The 18,630-nt window shown below is 40.2% G+C and overlaps 1 protein-coding gene across 3 annotated transcripts; it reads right to left on the bottom strand.

The window, feature by feature from the left end:
- Window positions 1–120: 120 nt before the first annotated feature.
- Window positions 121–17,355, bottom strand: LOC5508371 (smoothelin-like protein 1). Of its 3 annotated transcripts, none has more exons than XM_048729486.1 (8): window positions 17,168–17,355; window positions 7,409–8,008; window positions 5,961–6,146; window positions 5,181–5,420; window positions 3,902–4,125; window positions 3,221–3,317; window positions 2,691–2,842; window positions 121–1,232 (listed from the first exon to the last, which is right to left on the bottom strand). In XM_048729486.1, the coding sequence occupies exons 2-8, from the start codon at window positions 7,874–7,876 to the stop codon at window positions 1,085–1,087; spliced, it is 1,515 nt and encodes a 504-aa protein (XP_048585443.1). In that variant the 5' UTR covers window positions 7,877–8,008; window positions 17,168–17,355; the 3' UTR covers window positions 121–1,084. The 3 variants fall into 3 exon arrangements, with proteins under 3 accessions (XP_048585443.1, XP_048585442.1, XP_048585441.1); XM_048729485.1 differs by lacking the exon at window positions 17,168–17,355 and adding an exon at window positions 16,739–16,864; XM_048729484.1 differs by lacking the exon at window positions 17,168–17,355 and adding an exon at window positions 12,855–13,143.
- Window positions 17,356–18,630: the final 1,275 nt, after the last annotated feature.

The raw sequence follows: 18,630 nt of genomic DNA, 5'->3' as shown, positions 1-18,630 counted from the left end.
GCTTCCCCTCCCCGTCCGTCGCCCCTGACATGGCCTTGTTGAGCACTGATATAGTAAGAAGAAATATAATCTGATCAAAATTTAAGAGTAAAGACCCATAGATGACTCACAACACGAATGAACGAAGCACATGATTTTCTCTAAAGATCTTTAAAGGAAACATTTCGGTATTCCAAAAATATACCAAATATAAAAATACATTATATTAATACATTATAACTGTAGAAAAAATGCCTTTGAATGTACAAAAATTTGGGAATTAGCAATAAAATTGACATATACTCCAAGGAAAGATATAGCATGTGACGTCATTCTACTAATACCCTAGACCCTTGCTTGATGAATATTTGATATTTAATATTGAGAACTATGATAATTTTGGGAAGAATGGATCAATTCATACTATAAATAAAATGAAACAATCAAATTAAGCTAATTCATTGCAGGATTGATTAAAGTTCAGTGATTGAAGTCGATAGTCTGCTAGTAAAATCAGGGTCTTCAAGTTCTTGTTTTTGTAACTAAACTTTGCCTCATAACTGCTCAAAGGATTTAGACCAAGGACATTCAAATCTGAAAAACTACACTAAGATAAGAAACATATTAGAAAGTATTAGAAAGCCTTTTCAAGGTTATTTACCCTAGTAGCTAAAGTTATACCCTGGGCGCTTGGACTCCCTGTGTAGTTTTAGGATTGACACACACCCATCTTGTTGTATTTTCTTAACCTGTCCATCAGTACGTATCATTAAATAGTCCGGATTTACACCTTCACAGTTCTTGATGCGTACGAGACATTATCCCAGATAATAAGGATTCATATTATCGTAGTCTTGGATTCTCGGGTCTTCTGTAGTCTAGCCAGGCGCTGTCTCGTCCTAGATCTTCCGGATTTCCTGTGGTATACTGTCTAATGACCGTACGCATTGGTAAAAGGTGTCTTTGTCCCCGATCGTTGGGATATCTGTGGCACATATGAGATGTGAAAAAGAGGGATTCGCCATAGCCAGGGGCATACTGTCTATAAAATTTATAAAGATACTTGAACTGAATCCCGGATTATCAGGATCCCTGTTGTATCCCATTAGGCTATAATAAGATTGGACGTATCCAAATCTTTAGGTCGGTATTTGCTAAAGATCATTTGTACATAACATTGGACGCTTCGAGGCTCGGGTTTCTTCATACGAAACATGTCTTCGACATCTAGGAGAGCTGGAACACCTACCGACCTGCAAAACAGCATATCATGTGATTAGGGAAGAATACAGCATATCATGTGATTAGGGAAGAATAGAGCATGTCATGTGATTAGGGAAGAATAGAGCATGTCATGTGATTAGGGAAGAATAGAGCATGTCATGTGATTAGGGAAGAATACAGCATGTCATGTGATTAGGGAAGAAAAGAGCATATCATATGATTAGGGAAGAATAGAGCATTTCATATGATTAGGGAAGAATAGAGCATATCATATGATTAGGGAAGAATACAGCATGTCCTGTGATTAGGAAAGAATAGAGCATATCATATGATTAGGGAAGAATAGAGCATATCATACGATTAGGAAAGAATAGAGCATGCCATGTGATTAGGGAAGAATACAGCATGTCATGTGATTAGGGAAGAATACAGCATGTCATGTGATTAGGGAAGAATAGAGCATGTCATGTGATTAGGGAAGAATACAGCATGTCATGTGATTAGGGAAGAAAAGAGCATATCATATGATTAGGGAAGAATAGAGCATATCATATGATTAGGGAAGAATAGAGCATATCATATGATTAGGGAAGAATACAGCATGTCGTGTGATTAGGGAAGAATAGAGCATATCATATGATTAGGGAAGAATAGAGCATATCATGTGATTAGGGAAGAATAGAGCATATCATACGATTAGGGAAGAATAGAGCATATCATACGATTAGGGAAGAATAGAGCATATCATAGGATTAGGAAAGAATAGAGCATGTCATGTGATTAGGGAAGAATACAGCATGTCATGTGATTAGGGAAGAATAGAGCATGTCATGTGATTAGGGAAGAATACAGCATGTCATGTGATTAGGGAAGAAAAGAGCATATCATATGATTAGGGAAGAATAGAGCATATCATATGATTAGGGAAGAATAGAGCATATCATATGATTAGGGAAGAATACAGCATGTCGTGTGATTAGGGAAGAATAGAGCATATCATATGATTAGGGAAGAATAGAGCATATCATATGATTAGGGAAGAATACAACATGTCGTGTTATTAGGGAAGAATAGAGCATATCATATGATTAGGGAAGAATAGAGCATATCATATGATTAGGGAAGAATAGAGCATGTCATGTGATTAGGGAAGAATACAACATGTCATGTGATTAGGGAAGAATAGAGCATTTCATGTGATTAGGGAAGAATACAGCATGTCATGTGATTAGGGAAGAATACAGCATGTCATGTGATTAGGGAAGAATACAGCATGTCATGTGATTCTGGGAAGAATACAGCATGTCATGTGATTAGGTAAGAATACAACATGTCATGTGATTCTGGGAAGAATACAGCATGTTATGTGATTAGGGAAGAATACAGCATGTCATGTGATTAGGGAAGAATAGAGCATGTCATGTGATTAGGGAAAAATACAGCATTTGATTTATGTGCGATGTTATTATTGAAGCTACAATACTCACTCTCCAGTTTCAAATGCTAGCTTGAAGTTGTAATGTCTATTCTCTGGGTCCAGTGAATCAAAGTCAAACTTGTCGGGGTTGAACTTGTGGATAAGCGCACAAAACGCAAGGCCATTAGCGAAACTTCCACTGAAGTTGGTTATATTTACTCCCTGAAAATCATGATAAAAAAGATTACCCTTGCCATGAATGAGAAATGCATGCTGTAGTCGAGAAAAGAACACCAATTGCTTACTTCCAGTTTTGTCAGAAAAAATAATTATACACTTCTCTAGCCGCACTTGGCGGGAATCGGTGAAATCTGCATCTTATATCACTCATTTTTGGCGGGAAAAAGGGACAGTGCGCAACCTTAGAACCTCGATTTTGGCGGGAAAAGTCTGAACATGCGCACCCTTCAACCCTCAATTTGGGCGGGAAAAGAAACGGTGTCGGTAGCTTAGGATCCTATTACCCACACTTTGCGGGTAAAGAAGGGGAGTGCGTAATTAAAGACTATTGGTTTTGGCGGGAAAGGTTGGCGTGCGTACCTTATAACCTTCGGTGACGTCTTTGCACCACGTGAGAATAAGCGAAGAAACTGACATCTGACGTTTCAATTGTGGCTTCTTTTTAAGTTCTCGAGGTCTGAAATAAAAACCTTTAAGTTAGATGTCAACATTCTTAAATAAATATATTAAGTATTTGATAGTCACACTCCTTGCTAATGCGATGTTGACAAATACGTTAGCGCAGATAACGTGGTCAAGACGAAGGCATAGAAGGCGCCTCAGGCAGCCACCATACAACTCACGTCTGGAGTAAGTACGCAGCTGCTTTGTCTCTTATTATCTTTGTTCTACAAAGGAGTTTATTTTGTCTCTATTCTTCTCGTTCTTTGTGTCGAGGTGCGGATACTGTTCATTTGCCCAATCAAATTGCAGCTTGTAAGAGCTGCGTACTGACCCCACGTCTGACCATGGCACACAGCTAAGATCGAAAAAACTGGTTTTGTGTGTATGGCGTGTGTGTGGAAGGAGAACAACCGGATCTAGAGCCCAATAAAAAGCCCTTGGAGTAAGGCGGGGAGCCACTCAACTCACGTCGAAACCGGGAATCAAACCCGAGACCTAATTGTGAGAGACACAGGCACAGCTAAACGACGCTCTCCCAACTGCGTCATACAGGCCCCTGATTTTTACACAAGCCAAGACAACCACCATTTTACTTACTGTTTGCTTGGATCGGGAGCTTTCTTGAGTGATGCTCTCCCATTGGGTGAGGTAGGCGAAGTCGGGCCAGGGGAGGGAGGGGTGGGTTGTGCAGGAGAAACGGGGGCGGGAACTTTCTTAACAGGCATAGAAGTTGATGCTGCCTTTTGCTCCTTGGCAGCCTGCTGTCTGAAATAGGCCATTCGATCAGCAACAGAGCCGAGCTTCTTTGGCGGCTCCATTTCCTGAAACGAAACGATCGTCCCAGTCAGGCCAACAGGTCATATTCTTTGTTTCTTACACTAGGGCATTATACCGTTATTTTCAAACACGAGGTTCAACTAAAAAGGAAAAGCTCCTCCCTCCCCCGGGCTCAAGAACAATCAGTTATCAATCAGCCGTCAATGCGTCAACTTGTCAGGACCATTGCTCTGAGTGCTATACCAAGCTACTTGCGTTCTAAAATACGATAATTTTCATCAGCGCGAGAATAATTTTTGCAGATGCGTTATGGACCGAAAACGTGAATGGACAGTAAATTATTAGTTTATCAATCTCTTAACACAACTGTCTTGTTATCCCTGCAAAAATAGATTTATTCCAGCCGACTGAGGCTCAGAGATTATTTTACAGGAGGCTTATAATTTGTGACTGCTAGCGTGGCAGTGTTCTGATTATAATTGCAAATTTGAGCCCGGGGGTGGGAGGAGCTTTCTCTGTAAAATTCCATGCCTTCCTATCTCATTTAGAACTTTAATCACAAGCGACTGAGGTCTTTAATTAAGAAAAAAAATACTTTACGCAGTTTTTTCCGTTTGTTCGAAAGAATACATAAATTTTAACAATAATCATCTATTAGACTTAAACACGAGGTTCCTCTTTGAATGGGAGAAAGCTCCTCCCACCCCCGGGCTCGAATTTTTAATTATAATAATCAGAACACTATCAAGATATTGATGAATTAGTGATTTGCTGTCAACTTATGTTTCGGTGCAAAATTTTAAATTTTGGGAGATCCATATCTAGCGCATTTGCATAAATTATTCTTGCGCTGTGATAAAAACACTCGTATTTTAGAGCGCACACAACTTGGTATAACATTATTTTACAATAAAAGGATACATTTTAAGTCTAGGAATGTTATTTTATTTGGCGTAGAATATGAAATATGAATTTAGCGCTCAAAGCAATTGTCTGACATGCTTACTCAATGACGGCTGATTGATAACTGATTGTTCTTGAACCTGGGGTTTGGAGGAGCTTTCTCCTTTATAGCGGAACCTCGAATTAAAACACCTACCTCATTCTTATTGGGTAAAAAGGATTTCGGCTGTGGTCTTCCTCCTCCTGCAAACCTGGAGGGTGGCGCCTGTTGGGGTGCATGAGACTCGAACCGGCCACGCCCTATAGGGGGTTCTGCCCTAGGCGCACCAAACCTCTGAGCGGCAGGGGCGGTTTGATAACCAAAAGTTTTGTTCGTAGAAGGACTTTCTTCTTTCACTGGCGAAAGCGGCGTCTCGACTTCATTTTTCTCTTCGACCTGTTACAATGCAATACAATAAACTTTATTTTACCAGGGTTTACATATTCTACCTTTACATTATCTAGCCTACGACAACTGTACTACAACAATATTAATAAAAATGCTTAGAAATAAATAAATTAGATTAAAAACTATGTTACAGGTAAATAGAAGAACTGCACCTACAAAAGTCGATTATAGGGAGCAAGTATAAATAATAAACAAAACATCCGCCGACAACAACAACACCCAAGGGCGGTAGGAACAGAGTTTGTTAGGCTAAATTCTAAAAATACACCACGAAAAACGCAAATTTACTTGCAAAATAATAACAATAGGAGGTAAAATTCAAAAACAAACAGATTAAACACATTTGGACAATGACGAGTCACGTTAATATGTAGACAAAGTTTAGTGCTCTATGAATTTAATAAAAATATTATCATCATCATCACCATCATCATCACATCATCATCATCATTATTATCATTATGAGACACGGTAAATACTCCATTTGTCACGCAAGCCTGAAGTCACGAGCATCGAAAGCTTGCGTACCTTCATCATCTCCTCTTTGCGGGAGTTTCTGCGCATGCGCCGTTGCTCTTTCGCCTGTTCCTCACCCTCGGTGGTGCTGACCAGTTTGACCGCATCTCCTTGCTTCACGTACATCAGCCCTTCCAGCTCGTCTCTGTTCTGAATCTCACGAATCGACCGACGACGCTGACGTAGACGGCCCAAATTCTAAGAAAATAATCGGTTCGATCGTTAGACTGCCCAAATTCTAGGAAAACAATCAAGTGGATCGTTAGACGGCCCATATTCTAAGAAAATAATCAGGTCTATCTATAGACTGCCCAAATTCTAAGAAAATAATCAGGTCTATCGTCAGACTGCCCGAATTCCGAGAAAATAATCAGATTGAGGTCGCTCGCGCGTTAATCAACAGATCACAAACAGAGGGCGTTATCAATTTTAAACTTCGCACAGAACCGTCAATGTTTATGCGATAGCTCTAGATTTTTTACCAAAGACGACCCAATGTATGGAGAGTTACCACATTTAAAAATTGTATTTGTATTAACACGTAATAACACGTACAACCGCCAATTGTGTACAATAACTCATGTCAAATTTGGTGTCGCTATGTTCAATATAAAGAAAGTTGTAACATTTTGAATAACACTACCATTTTAGAACATTTTTCCGCAAAACTGATAAAACACATTTTCCGCAATATTTCAACAATCAACCATGGAATTTTAGAGATATTTGTCAATGATAAAATTCGGTCCTTTAGATAACTTTTTATGATCGACTCGACTAAATAGAAGCGCTTTGTTGGGGCAGGGGAATTTTTTATAGTGAGGGACAATCTCGGGTTGTGTTTTCGTGGTGGCGGGGGTTGTCAATTTCACGCCACACAGCGGTATGCAAATCGAGAGCGTGTTGGAAATGCACACATCAGTCAGGGGGAGCAAAGACGAGGGTCAAGCCTGAACTGTTTACAACACAAAACCATAAGAGCTCGTGCGTATCAACGTGCGCTTTCTTTAAGTTGCAAAAAAAACTCTGTGCTTCATTTTAACAAGGCCGGTACAGTTTTACTACAATTGACCAGTTTAGTATCATGCCTAAAATATTGTTCTGGACACTTGTAATAAAAGAATACCCGCCGGCAAAACATGTTTTTTTATGTGCTACTCATTATTGTGTGTTAATACATATACAATTTTTAAATGTGTGCACTTTCCATACATTGGGTCATCTTTGGTAATAAAATCTAGAGCAATCGCATAAACATTGGCGGTTCTGTGCGAAGTTTAAAATTGATAACGCCCTCTGTTTATGATCTGTTGATTAACGCGCTAACGACCTTAATAGACTGCGTTTAATCGTAGATAGTAATTTTTCCGCTTTCAAGTTTTCTTGCCAATATAACGTTGCTATTTCAAATGAAAACAATAACAAACAAGGGGTTGCTGATCGACACTCTTTAATCTTACCTGGATCAGGTCCTGCTTGGTCTTGTCCTCCCCTGGGGGAGCAAGGTGTCCTACCGGCTGGGCCGACACCGCCCTCCTACCGGCCTCTGGCTTGGGAGCGGCAGCTACCGCCGTGACACCTTTGCGTGCCTTACTCGCATCCTCTTCAATCTTGAACAGCTCGGCTAAGGATGCGCGTCGACTCATGCGCATGGGTTTGCCGCTGTTCTCTTTCCCCGCATCCTGGTTATTGTTAACATCTTGGTTTTTCCTCGGGCGCTTCTCCTCTACCGCGGGACCATTAGAATAATTCGTTCGTCGTCCTGACTCAAACTTGTTAGAACTCATCTCGAACTTGAATGTCGTGCGAGTGTTATTGTTATGGGGTTCTCCCTGTTGGTTAACAGGTAGATTTATCTGGATTTGCTCGGAGTTGGCTATCAGTTTACTTTTGTTTTCAAAGTCCTCAGACCGTTTGTTCATAGTCATAACAACCTTGCTCGACACGGTTGCTTGCTTGGCTTGGCCATTGTCGTCGCCGAGTGCGTCCTTCTTTGCTTTAATCGCTCGGAGTTCGGCTCGGATTTTTCGTCTCTCGTCGATGTTTCGGGTTTGCTCCAACTGCAAAAAAAAGTCAGTTTCAAGCATAGATTTTAACCAATATTTCATCATGTTAAAAGACAATTCAGCTGAGTTAGTTGATTATGATAGCATTCCAGCCATGTGGTGTTTATTTTGGAGCGCAAACTTCATTATTTTCTGTCTGAACTTTCATTCAACCGACACACATTCTAAATGCGGTAATAATCACTTTTTTTGGTCCCAATCTCTATTAGTTCTTTCATTCTCTCTTTACGAACTCTTCTTTTTTCTCCTCCTACTAAGTGACATGTATTCGACTAACGCCCTCAAACAACCATGCGTCACCATACACACCAAACATTCTTTCTCTAAGCCCTTCACTCCCCCACTCAGTAGTGCCTTTTTTTTCTAATGGGGCTTCCTGTGGTTGAAGATAATTATGTTATGCTCGATTTTCTCAAGTAAGGCATCCCCAAATACGGAGTGTTGATGTGAGAGATAAGGCGGCCACGTACGGCTATAACCATATTCTAGACTACCTTACCGATGCTCGCTAGACGCGCGATGCCGACTTGCAACACTTACAGTAGGTCGAGATGTTAAAACCCTAAATACTCCCACAAATTTGTGATTCATTTTTTAAGTAAAGCTTTCTTAACAGGACAAAATACCATATTCTCCTGAATGAATAACATAATAAGTTAACACCTTTTCTATCAAAGTATTCCTCATAGTCCTTGACTAGCTACCCAGTGTTTGTAGACATGTCGTGTTTTCGTGCGTTTTGCGGATTCAATCTGCGAGTCATCTTTCAAGTGCCCTCACGGTTCTTAAGTCGCAAGTCAATGTGCGCTGAATTCCACAGGTGTTTAACCTGACATGCACATGAAGGCGAATTTTTGATGAAATACTGCCGTATGACGTCCTACTATTCAACAAGTAAAACAACCTTTCCCGTGGTTGCGATCAATTAATGAAAAAAAAACTGTTAAATGGCACATGAGGGCGAATATTAGATGAAATACTAGTACTTGTCCGTATTATGACGTCCTTCTATCCAATTAATAAAAAAAGCTGTTAAATGAAGGAAACCACTACAGTAAACACCTGCGTATAAGAACCTGGAATTTTCAAGATCAGGCTGAATAGGTTCTTATAAATCGGTGTACCTTTTAAAAAATCAGGCTGTTTAAGATCTTAATTGGTTCTTATTTTTTCATTTACAGTGTTGATTACAGTGTAAAACAAAAAATAGTCACTTGTAAGAATGTCTGCTGACTTGACTCTGACTTGACAAACAATGCTGAGTACAACATATTAAGCCCATGTTGTATTTAACTACAGTATACAATGCACTTAATATTTTCAAAGGCATCTTTTCTCTCTTCTAATCAGCCATAAATCTGAATTTTGACAAAACATTTGAGTGATTTTTCAAATATGAACCTATTCTTCCCAAACTGGCTGATTAAATTGCCAAATTTCAGACTATATGTTCTTAATCTTGTTATACGCGGGTGTTTTCTGTACTCAACAAATCGTTTACTGCCAGGGATGACTCAACCAATTCTATGATGGCAACAAAACCAGTCGTTGATATATCGTAACAACACCTGCGTTGAGATTTAGCCATTAAGGTTGTTCAATAAAGTAGATATACGCACAGGCCTGCTGGAACTGGTAAAAAACATTACTTCTATAAATATTGTTTTAATTATAAATAATCTAAATACGGGTAAGAAGTGATAGCCATATACATGACAGAAAAAAAAATATCTAAATACGGGTAAGAAAAATAATTACTGAGCTAGAAATGTTTATAAGTTGAAATAAATTTCCTCTAGAACGATGACATCGACTGTGGTTCGAAAAGCTCGATTCTACTACTTTAGAAGCTCGAGGCTACTTTATACAATGTGGGGACTACTACTAATCCAGATTATAAAGTGGCTCACAGCATTGTTGCACGTGAGAACCAGGCTAAAGCCGGATAACATAGCGTTGTGTTTTAGTATTATCTAGTATTATCTTAAGTGGCTGTTTCCTTGAGTTTGCGCTAGTTTACGAACAAACTCGAGAGCTTCACGAAGCGTGAGAAATGTGAGAAATTCTTACAATGACAAGCTAATCTGTTTTTATGTTCTCAATCTTTCTAGAGAAAACATAGGTCGGTGGCCAAAAGTGCCAAAAGTACGCACGTAGGGGAAGTGCGCACTTCGTCATAATAATTCAGCGGCTTTCACGCATGCGCGCTGCTTCGGTAACAATTACTTTTAAATTTCATGGGATATTGAGACGATATGTTTTAATATATTTTTTATTGAAAAATAGTTCATTTTAATAAAATGCTTTTTTAATAAATTTTGTTTAGATTAAAACGAAACATAAGACCAGGTTTTTATTACTCTTTGTTCTCTGCAAGTTCAGCCAAATTGGGACAGGTTCCAGTCTCATGTTTTAAAAATACAATTGTTATTGCTTAGGCAAACATATTGGAGTCAAAAGGCTATCACCTTCTCTAATAAGAACGTCACATACCACCGGCCACCGGTGAAAATTTAATCAGCCAATGAAATCACAGGCAGCCCAAGGCTACTGTCTGTACAGAGAGAGAAACACAATTCTTGGCGGGCTTCAAACTCGCTCTACTGACATTCTATCGGCAAAATTGAAATAAAAGAAGACTCAAACACAATATTACATGGTCTAAAGTTTTATTTTTTACGATAAAGTATTTTTTCGCTAACATATAAATTCCCCCATATATTCCTTTATAAACCACTGAGAGTAGCCTTGGGCTGCCTGTGGTGAAATGCACATGAATAGTTTTTGTGCGTAGCGCCCGCTATAATTCCTACATTCATGAAGTAGTTAAAGGTGGTAATTGAGTGTTAACGAACTAGCGCGGCGCAAATATTCTTTTCTCTTTAAAAGCAGGTCAAACTAGGTCAAGATATTTTGACGAGAAAGCTCATTTGCTAGGGACCTGGGAGTTTGAAGAGGGTTTTGAACATTTGAACAATACCGGAAAATCATTTAAAAATGATCATAGCTAAGCATTATTATCACAAATATCAGGCAAACCAAGTGAATGGCGTGCATTGAAAAAACTGGGAAAGTTAAAATTACTTTCTCGGCAATTTTGCAGTTGTTTTCGGCGTTCCGACTGAATGGTCTTCAAATTGGTGCACAGATCGGTTCTCGGGGATTGCTTTTGTTCGCACTCCAGCGTGTCAAAAAGGGTGAAATCACTTTTAAACGGTGCCCAGAACGTCTTGCACCCATCTATAAAAGGCATTGAAGTGGCTGGGTGCTCGAGAGGTTAAACTAGCCTTGGGATTTGCACATGAATTTTTCCCTCTCCCCCTATGTGCTAGATGTTTTTGGAATTTAAGAAATATTTCCTAATTGAATAAGCAAAAGGGTGCATGATAAAGCTTCCCTGAACAATAGAAATAACAGCTTGTTTGCAGTGTTAGCCTGCAGTGACTATCTCTAATACAAAGAAACTAATTCAAGGAATTATGAGCTCTCCTGAAGTTTAAACTACATACATATATAAGATAAGCTCTGAGTAGTGGTAACATTTCAAACCGGGTAGAACTGTTGCTGTTTGACGAGTGTGTTTGCATTTTTCAGAGGTCAAATCGTTTTCTTTGCTGAACTGAAAAGCCCTGTACATGAGTTAAAACTGCATAAAATATAGGCCCTGTCTATTATATACCATCTAAAACCCGATAGAACAGTGCGTTTGTCGAAGCTGTGTAGTCTGTGTGGAGTGTTTTTTATATCAAATTGCTGTCCTTGCTAATACAGCGATCAGCTAAGAGTTTGGCAAGGTCGCCTGGTTGACTTGCATGTGAGCAATGTACTGGTTTCAATGAAAGATGTACTAAAAAAGATAATAGGTAGCAATAAATGTAGTAAAATGACTCCCCTATCCCATTACTTATCTATTCCACGGGTCGGCGCTCCGCACTTTACGGTACAATACCGGTCTTAATTACTGTCGAATACCCTAGAGTGCATGAACTTAGCTAAATTAGTTTGGTTATAATGCTCTCCACCACCGACAGATTGTCCAAACAGTAGTTTATTTAAACCTGAACTGTAAATCTCTTAATCCAAGGTTGTATGGAGTTTGTGTACCGTGATGTATGGGGTATTTGTCTTATGAGCTCGGACTTTGAGCAATACATAAATTGTTAGCAATGTTTTGCATTAATGTTCAGTTAATCTAGGCTTTACAGTGCACCGTCTTTGCACTTCATGGAGAGACTGTGAGTCTATTGATCTAGCCTAAGCTGCATACGAGCAAGCAGATATCCCTTTCCGGGCGAAACCCTTATGAAATGTGATACCCTGTTCAGACCTAGTTGCTCATATAATGCAAGCAATGTCTGTCAGCCGTACGCAGAAGCTTCTCTCTGTCAAGTCGGCCGCACAGAACATATCACGGGCGAACGCAGCGCCCATTTCCCCGGCAAATTAAAGTCCATTTAAGTAATTTTCTATTAGTATAGTTCGCCGACATTGTCATGTATGAGTGACAAAGACGCACTCGGTGAAAACACACGGTCAATACACGCGAGTTTATAATTGAAGGAATCGAGCCGCTGGAATTCGTGGTAAAAATTCCGTGTAAAAGAGCCTGGAATTTTTTTTAGTTTCAGCTTAAGATATCCACAGATTTACTGAGGGTTAGCCTGTCAATAGGGGTCGACGGGCTTCTTCACGGGAAATTTAAATAACTAAAGCAATGCCGCATTAGCAGCGAGTGGAATTCCTATGCATAGTAATGGTCTGAATGAGTAAATCGTGCATGGGGCATCCTACAAAAAATCTCTTAGAGTAAGCTGAGGTATGTTTGCTTTGCCGTTCATACCTGATTTTTCAGTTGCGACTCTTGCTGCCTGAGTTCCTCTGCTGTCGACATGCTTCTCGCTACGCGCGGGTTTATGCTGCGCGCTCCGTGAGTGAGATCGTGCCGTGGCTACCGGATTGCCGTCCGTAAAATACCCGTGTCGTTTGATAAATGTACAGCGCTACGCTCTTGCTCTCGGTCCGAAGACGATATTGCAAAAATGCAAATCAGATCGGACTCGTGTTTATTTTGAAGCTCGCTTTAGAACCACCGAACAATGCGCCGAAAATCCATCAAGCGACAATATTCTCCGGATAGGTGACGTCATGTGACGTCACAAGTATGTTTCGAGTAGGGACTACGGGAATTTGCGATCCAATTGGCTGCAATAGGGTTTACAAACAGGCGATTTGTACTTGGTTATGCTAATCGAATTAAAGATCTAATGTCAATGTATTGACTGAAGATCAAACACCAATAATAAATATTGGTTTTCAGTTGAGGAAATAATTCTTTGAGTAACAACAATTTAGCCTAGTTGAACTAATTAACTTTTAGCGACCCTCTTAAAAAGTCACTCAGTCGTGTTCATGACAATCATCAGGTGGGCCGGAAGAAAATTTGGACGTGATAAACCGTAGCGTGCTTATTCCTGTCTTTCTCTTATTTACCCCTTGTTATCACACTTCTATGCACTGTGTATTCCTGAATTCCTCCTATACGGATATTTCCTTCCCTCCGCTCACGTGATAAGGCAAGTGTAGTCTCTTCCATTCTACACAGGTGTGTCGCCGATAACTCATTCCCTTATTCACTCAATCGAAACCCTCTCGACACGCACTCGAATAAACGTCTGTTCTTCGAGGCTAGACGAAGGAAAGACGAAACATCCGGCTCGCCTATGATGTAACAAGTGGTCGCAAAATTGATAACGCTGCTTGTACAAATGACGCCGTTTTCTAAAATAATTTTCCATAAAAGTTACGCAAACTTTGTAGAGACCAGTCCCCCTATTTACGCCCTTTAGTTTAAAGTAGATAGTTTATAGAACGCAGTAAAGACAGTGGAGCTCTTAATAATAGACTAGCTTCCACTCAAAAAGCCCTTGAGCAGTAAATGGGGAGCCCGAAGCAAATTTGTAGGTCATGTAATAAAAAAAACAGTTCATTTAATCCTATTTCTATTGCTTGTGTATGGTATTTGGTATATAGTTTATAGTATATATGTTCAGGAGCGGATACAGGGGGTAGGGGGGGGGGGGGGGGGTGGATTGGGTGAATATCCATCCCCATTTTTGAGCAAAAAAAAAAAAAAGTCAATTTGTTTGACAAAAACTACGGAGAATGTACCGTCCATATGCTATCGCCTGCATGACTTTGCTGACACGACAAATTCAATCAGCTTGGAGTATTGTTAGATCTATGTGACCTACCAAGAACCACTGGTTCAGATACAAGCTGTCTATCCGGCCATTATCCACCCTCTATTTTGAAATTCTGGATCCGCCCCTGTTGGTAGCAAAGTAATTATTGGAGCTTGAGCAGATTTACGCTTCTCACGGTACCGGTACTAGATATATGTGTCGATATTTTCAACTGAAAGAATTAAATTTTGCCCCAGATTATATTTTCGAATATAAAAGTACGCCAATTAAGCTTTTCCAAAGAAAATCAAATTTAAACCAGCAAGTATCTTGCCATGGATTAAATGCTCCAAATCTTCAAAGAAACGAGCCCCTCCTATTCTCCTCCAAAAGGCCTTGATATCATGATAGCCTTTCGTCTTCAACGTAAATCTTGAATCCATTAAAGCTATTAAAATCTCTAAATCTCATCGTAGACAATACAAGCGAGAGTTAAACCTTGGCCTCAAGGCACCCCTCCCTTCGCCATCAGCTGAATATAGACAAGCTACGAAAACAGAGATAAGCGATAGCGCACGGGGGTGGACGCTCGCTATGACCAGTATTACATAAGTGAGGTTATAGCGCGATGACCATTATTACATAGGAGAGGTTATAGCGCGATGACCAGTATTACATAGGTGAGATTATAGCGCGATGACCAGTATTACATAGGTGAGATTATAGCGCGATGTGCACACTGTAGTGATGGCCATACAGTAGCACAAGCCACACCATAAGGTAGTAGTTACGCATCGCACCACCTAATTGCTTCAATTATACTTACGTTAAATGTAGGGTCTTGTAAACGTGCAATTTTGTAACGTTTGCATTTGCGTAGAAGTTTTTATGTCGCAATCGTCAAACGTTGACAGTGCTAATCTTCGAGCACTCCCCACCCGTTATCTTTTTTGCATTCTAGTTGTCCGTTTTGGGATTTGTTTTTGATATCAAGAAAATTTAGCCAAAAATTGTCGTTTTTCCCAGACGCGGTCACTTATAAGGAAACTAATATATTCCTTGTCATTTTCAGGGCTACCGTACCGCAGGTGCTTCGCAAACTTTGTGAATTGTATTCAGAAAAGAAAAACAGTGACTGTGACCATCTTTAGTCAATGGAGAAAGCTTCTGAAAAGCAACTAAAATTCCTCGGTACCAGACCCCTAAAACGACAACGGTTTCTCCATATGCGATTCCCATTCGTTCATATGCCTCCAAAATAAACATCAAAATGCATTCCTATAAATTGCCCGATAGACGCATTTTACAGATGGACGGATAAACCTAAAGTATGAATCGTTGGCGGTATTAATATCACGTCTTTACCGATTAGAAACGTTAAAACCACAGGATAGACCGTTCTTGGAAGGTTATCAAAAAGAGATACCCACCACAGGAAGACCGAGCTTAGAATACTAGAAAAAAATTAACCACAGGTAAACCGAGCTTAGAATACACAGAAATAAGTAATAGGTTGAGACAAAGGCCTAAGGTCCTCAAAAAAGTGCGTGTAGTTTGAGAAAACAGGGTTCGTATTTGCTAGTATGTGAGTGCATTCGCATATACTCGTCGCTAACGACCCTACTCACAAGCTACATAGTAAATACTAGATAGACGACCGCAGACAAGAAAGAAGATTCACTTTTTAAATCGCTTATAGGTGATTTTAAGCTAGGCTTTGTGGCCTTTTTACGGCGTGAACTCTCTTTATTCTCAACCTGCGCCTGTATTGTTTGGCGGTGGGTTTTATGTCATAACAAATCATCTCGTCTGATCGATTAAAGACTTCATGCAGGGTCTCTAAACATAACTGCTGCATAAACGCATCAATAGTAGCGGATCAAAACAAAATGTATCTGCTTATCGAAGAGACATTACAGCCATCACTAGATCATCCAAGTTCTCTAAGAAACTTTCTACCCTTGATCCCTAACATGCTTGTCTCTCTTTTCGCCAGAAAAGGATATTTGCGATAAGCTTTTACACTCCTTAGAAAGGAAGCCCGCCAATTGAACCCTAAAAGAAATTTGCTCAGAGCTTTTCCGTGCTACTTGCGGGGTGGATTCATGATAATATGTCCGTTTTGCGTGTGTAGTCGTCACTTACTTGTGATAAGCGCGATAAAAGTGTCAACTGCGAGACACGGTAGAGTGGGAAGTTCCGGCACTCCCGATTTATGCACGTGTTTCGAATAACTAAACTGCTGATAGCCAGGATTTGATATTTAACAAGGTATCGAGCTAGTTATGATGAACTAATAACCATTAAAGTAAGAGCCAGGTTTGTAATTACTTTTCAAAAGGGGAATCTCCTTAACATCACTAAAAACTCGTAATCTATACGCTGTACAATCCTAATAAGGAAAAAGAAACTTGATTCAACACAACTCAACATGATTCAATTCAAATGAGTTTTGTGCTCCTATCCCTTAATTTCTAGGAAAGAGGGTGTTTATACTAAGTCTATGATATAGGTTAGGGGACTGAGCGTCTTAGATACATACCTGTTAAAGCGACAACACTTGACGCCGGAGGAAAAAACTTTACAGTCTCGTTATCAGCACTCTTGGCGATTTCCTTACTACAAACCACTAATTTCCTGTACTGACCGCGAATTGTACTGTCTAGGGCTATTTGTGTGTGTCGCGTACTGATTGAGTAATCGTCCAATCAAAAAGCAGGGATTTCAACACGAAAATTCTGACCTGTTTATCGCACGCGTAGACACAGTGGAAATAATGGCTAGGACTCTCCTGGGACCTACGCTCAACCTCACGCAAACAAACACTGCTCCTTTAAAACTACTCTCAGAACTAATCTACCACACCAGTTTTGTTAACAAATAGAAATACCTCCATACGTAAATAAAAATAATTTAAATCTACACGAGTATTTGATTTCTGCGTCCTTGATTAGTGGAAACAAATACGAACCTAGTATCATCTGAATGTTCCGCGCAGGTGGACTCTGTGCGGATTTGCACCCGCGAGTATTCCGTTATGCTGTTCATGTATCCTGTAATATGCACACAGTCTGTCTAAATTTCCCGAGCACGAGAAGATGGGATCCAGACGGTGGCCAGGTTCCCCCTTCCAACATAAGACTGGCGCTGCGTGACCGTCTCAAATCGTTACACCCAAAGTAATACCCAATTTAAACAGTGTTCAAAATCTTTTGTATTCAATTACTTCAAATGAAAGCGACACTATAGAATAAGATTACCGTGGTATTTGTTTATCTTTTAGAGGTATGTTCATTTCGAAGGCTGATCTCACCGTTCATCTGCAAGGCTTGTTTGCACAAATATCGACATGTCTTTTTAATCCGTTTCCCCCGATCAGGGTTGAAGAACTAAACAAATATTGTTAAATAAGAACTTCACCCCCCAGTAGTCACAGAATTTATATGGACTTACTGTATACATACTACTTGTTCTGCGCATGCGTCTGTCGGCTGCTAGACTTTTGAAATGTATTCTATGATAGCACTTTTCACGTTTTTTGTTAAGTCCAGATCATTTTGTTTTGTATAATCGAAAAGATTCTCAATGTAACTGAAGGCTGATAGAAACACACATTAATTCGAAAAAAAAAACGCAAGTGCACCTTATTTTTAGAACTTTAACAGCAAACTAAACCTTTAAAAAAAAGTCGACAAACAACGATAGGGCAGCTGCCTACATATTGTTTAAAAAAACATAAATCTGCGTTGTTGCGTTCAAGGTTTTATTAATTAATCAACTGTCGACGCAGACCACAAGGTCCGACGCACACCAGCAGATAGAGGCTGTAAACACTAGCATACACACATTGGCACAGGATTTCGTCTATGACGAAATTGTGGCCTACATAGGCGTTAACGTTATTTATTATGACGATAGTTCCCTGCCTAGCTACGAGCGATAATTGTTAAAAAGGGGGGAGGAGAGGGGACTTCCTTCTACCTTTCCCGCTCCCCCCCGCTCCTCCGCGTCCTCATTTTCCAAAATGGCGGCCAAATAACGATTTTTTGGCGAAATAAAACTCCAGGCTGGCTAGCTAGCTTGACAAACGTTGTTGGTAAACTAACTAGTGTGTTTTTACCCGCAAGGTTTAATTACCCCCCCCCCCCCCTTTCAAATTTCCTTGAAGCTGATCTGAAATAAAACTAACTGGGATTGGGGGGCCCCTTTCCCCCTCCCCCAACTCTCTCTCCCCTGCCTCACCCCCTCCCCCCCACACACACACACACACTCTCTCCCCCCTGCCCCATGCACTCTCTCTCCCCTGCCTCACCCCCCCCCCCCCCACACACACACACACACTCTCTACCCCCTGCCCCATGCACTCTCTCTCCCCCCCTGCCCCATACACATGTGACCGGGTGGTATTTTGGGTTATTTTAGATTTTGCAAAGA

This window comes from Nematostella vectensis, chromosome 6, assembly GCF_932526225.1.
Source record: "Nematostella vectensis chromosome 6, jaNemVect1.1, whole genome shotgun sequence".
In the NCBI taxonomy this organism is placed as follows: Eukaryota; Metazoa; Cnidaria; class Anthozoa; order Actiniaria; family Edwardsiidae; genus Nematostella; species Nematostella vectensis.
Note: the sequence above shows the minus strand (reverse complement) of the source record. Positions and strands in the feature narration are given on the sequence as shown.

Coding starts and splice junctions, on each gene's coding strand:
- LOC5508371 (XM_048729484.1), bottom strand. CDS start 12,905: ATGTCGACAGCAGAGGAACTCAGGCAGCAAGAGTCGCAACTGAAAAAT. Junction 8,009..12,854: donor AGTCGCAACTGAAAAATCAG/GTATGAACGGCA, acceptor TTTTTTTTGCAG/TTGGAGCAAACCCGAAACAT. Junction 3,318..3,901: donor GCTCCCGATCCAAGCAAACA/GTAAGTAAAATG, acceptor TTTTTATTTCAG/ACCTCGAGAACTTAAAAAGA.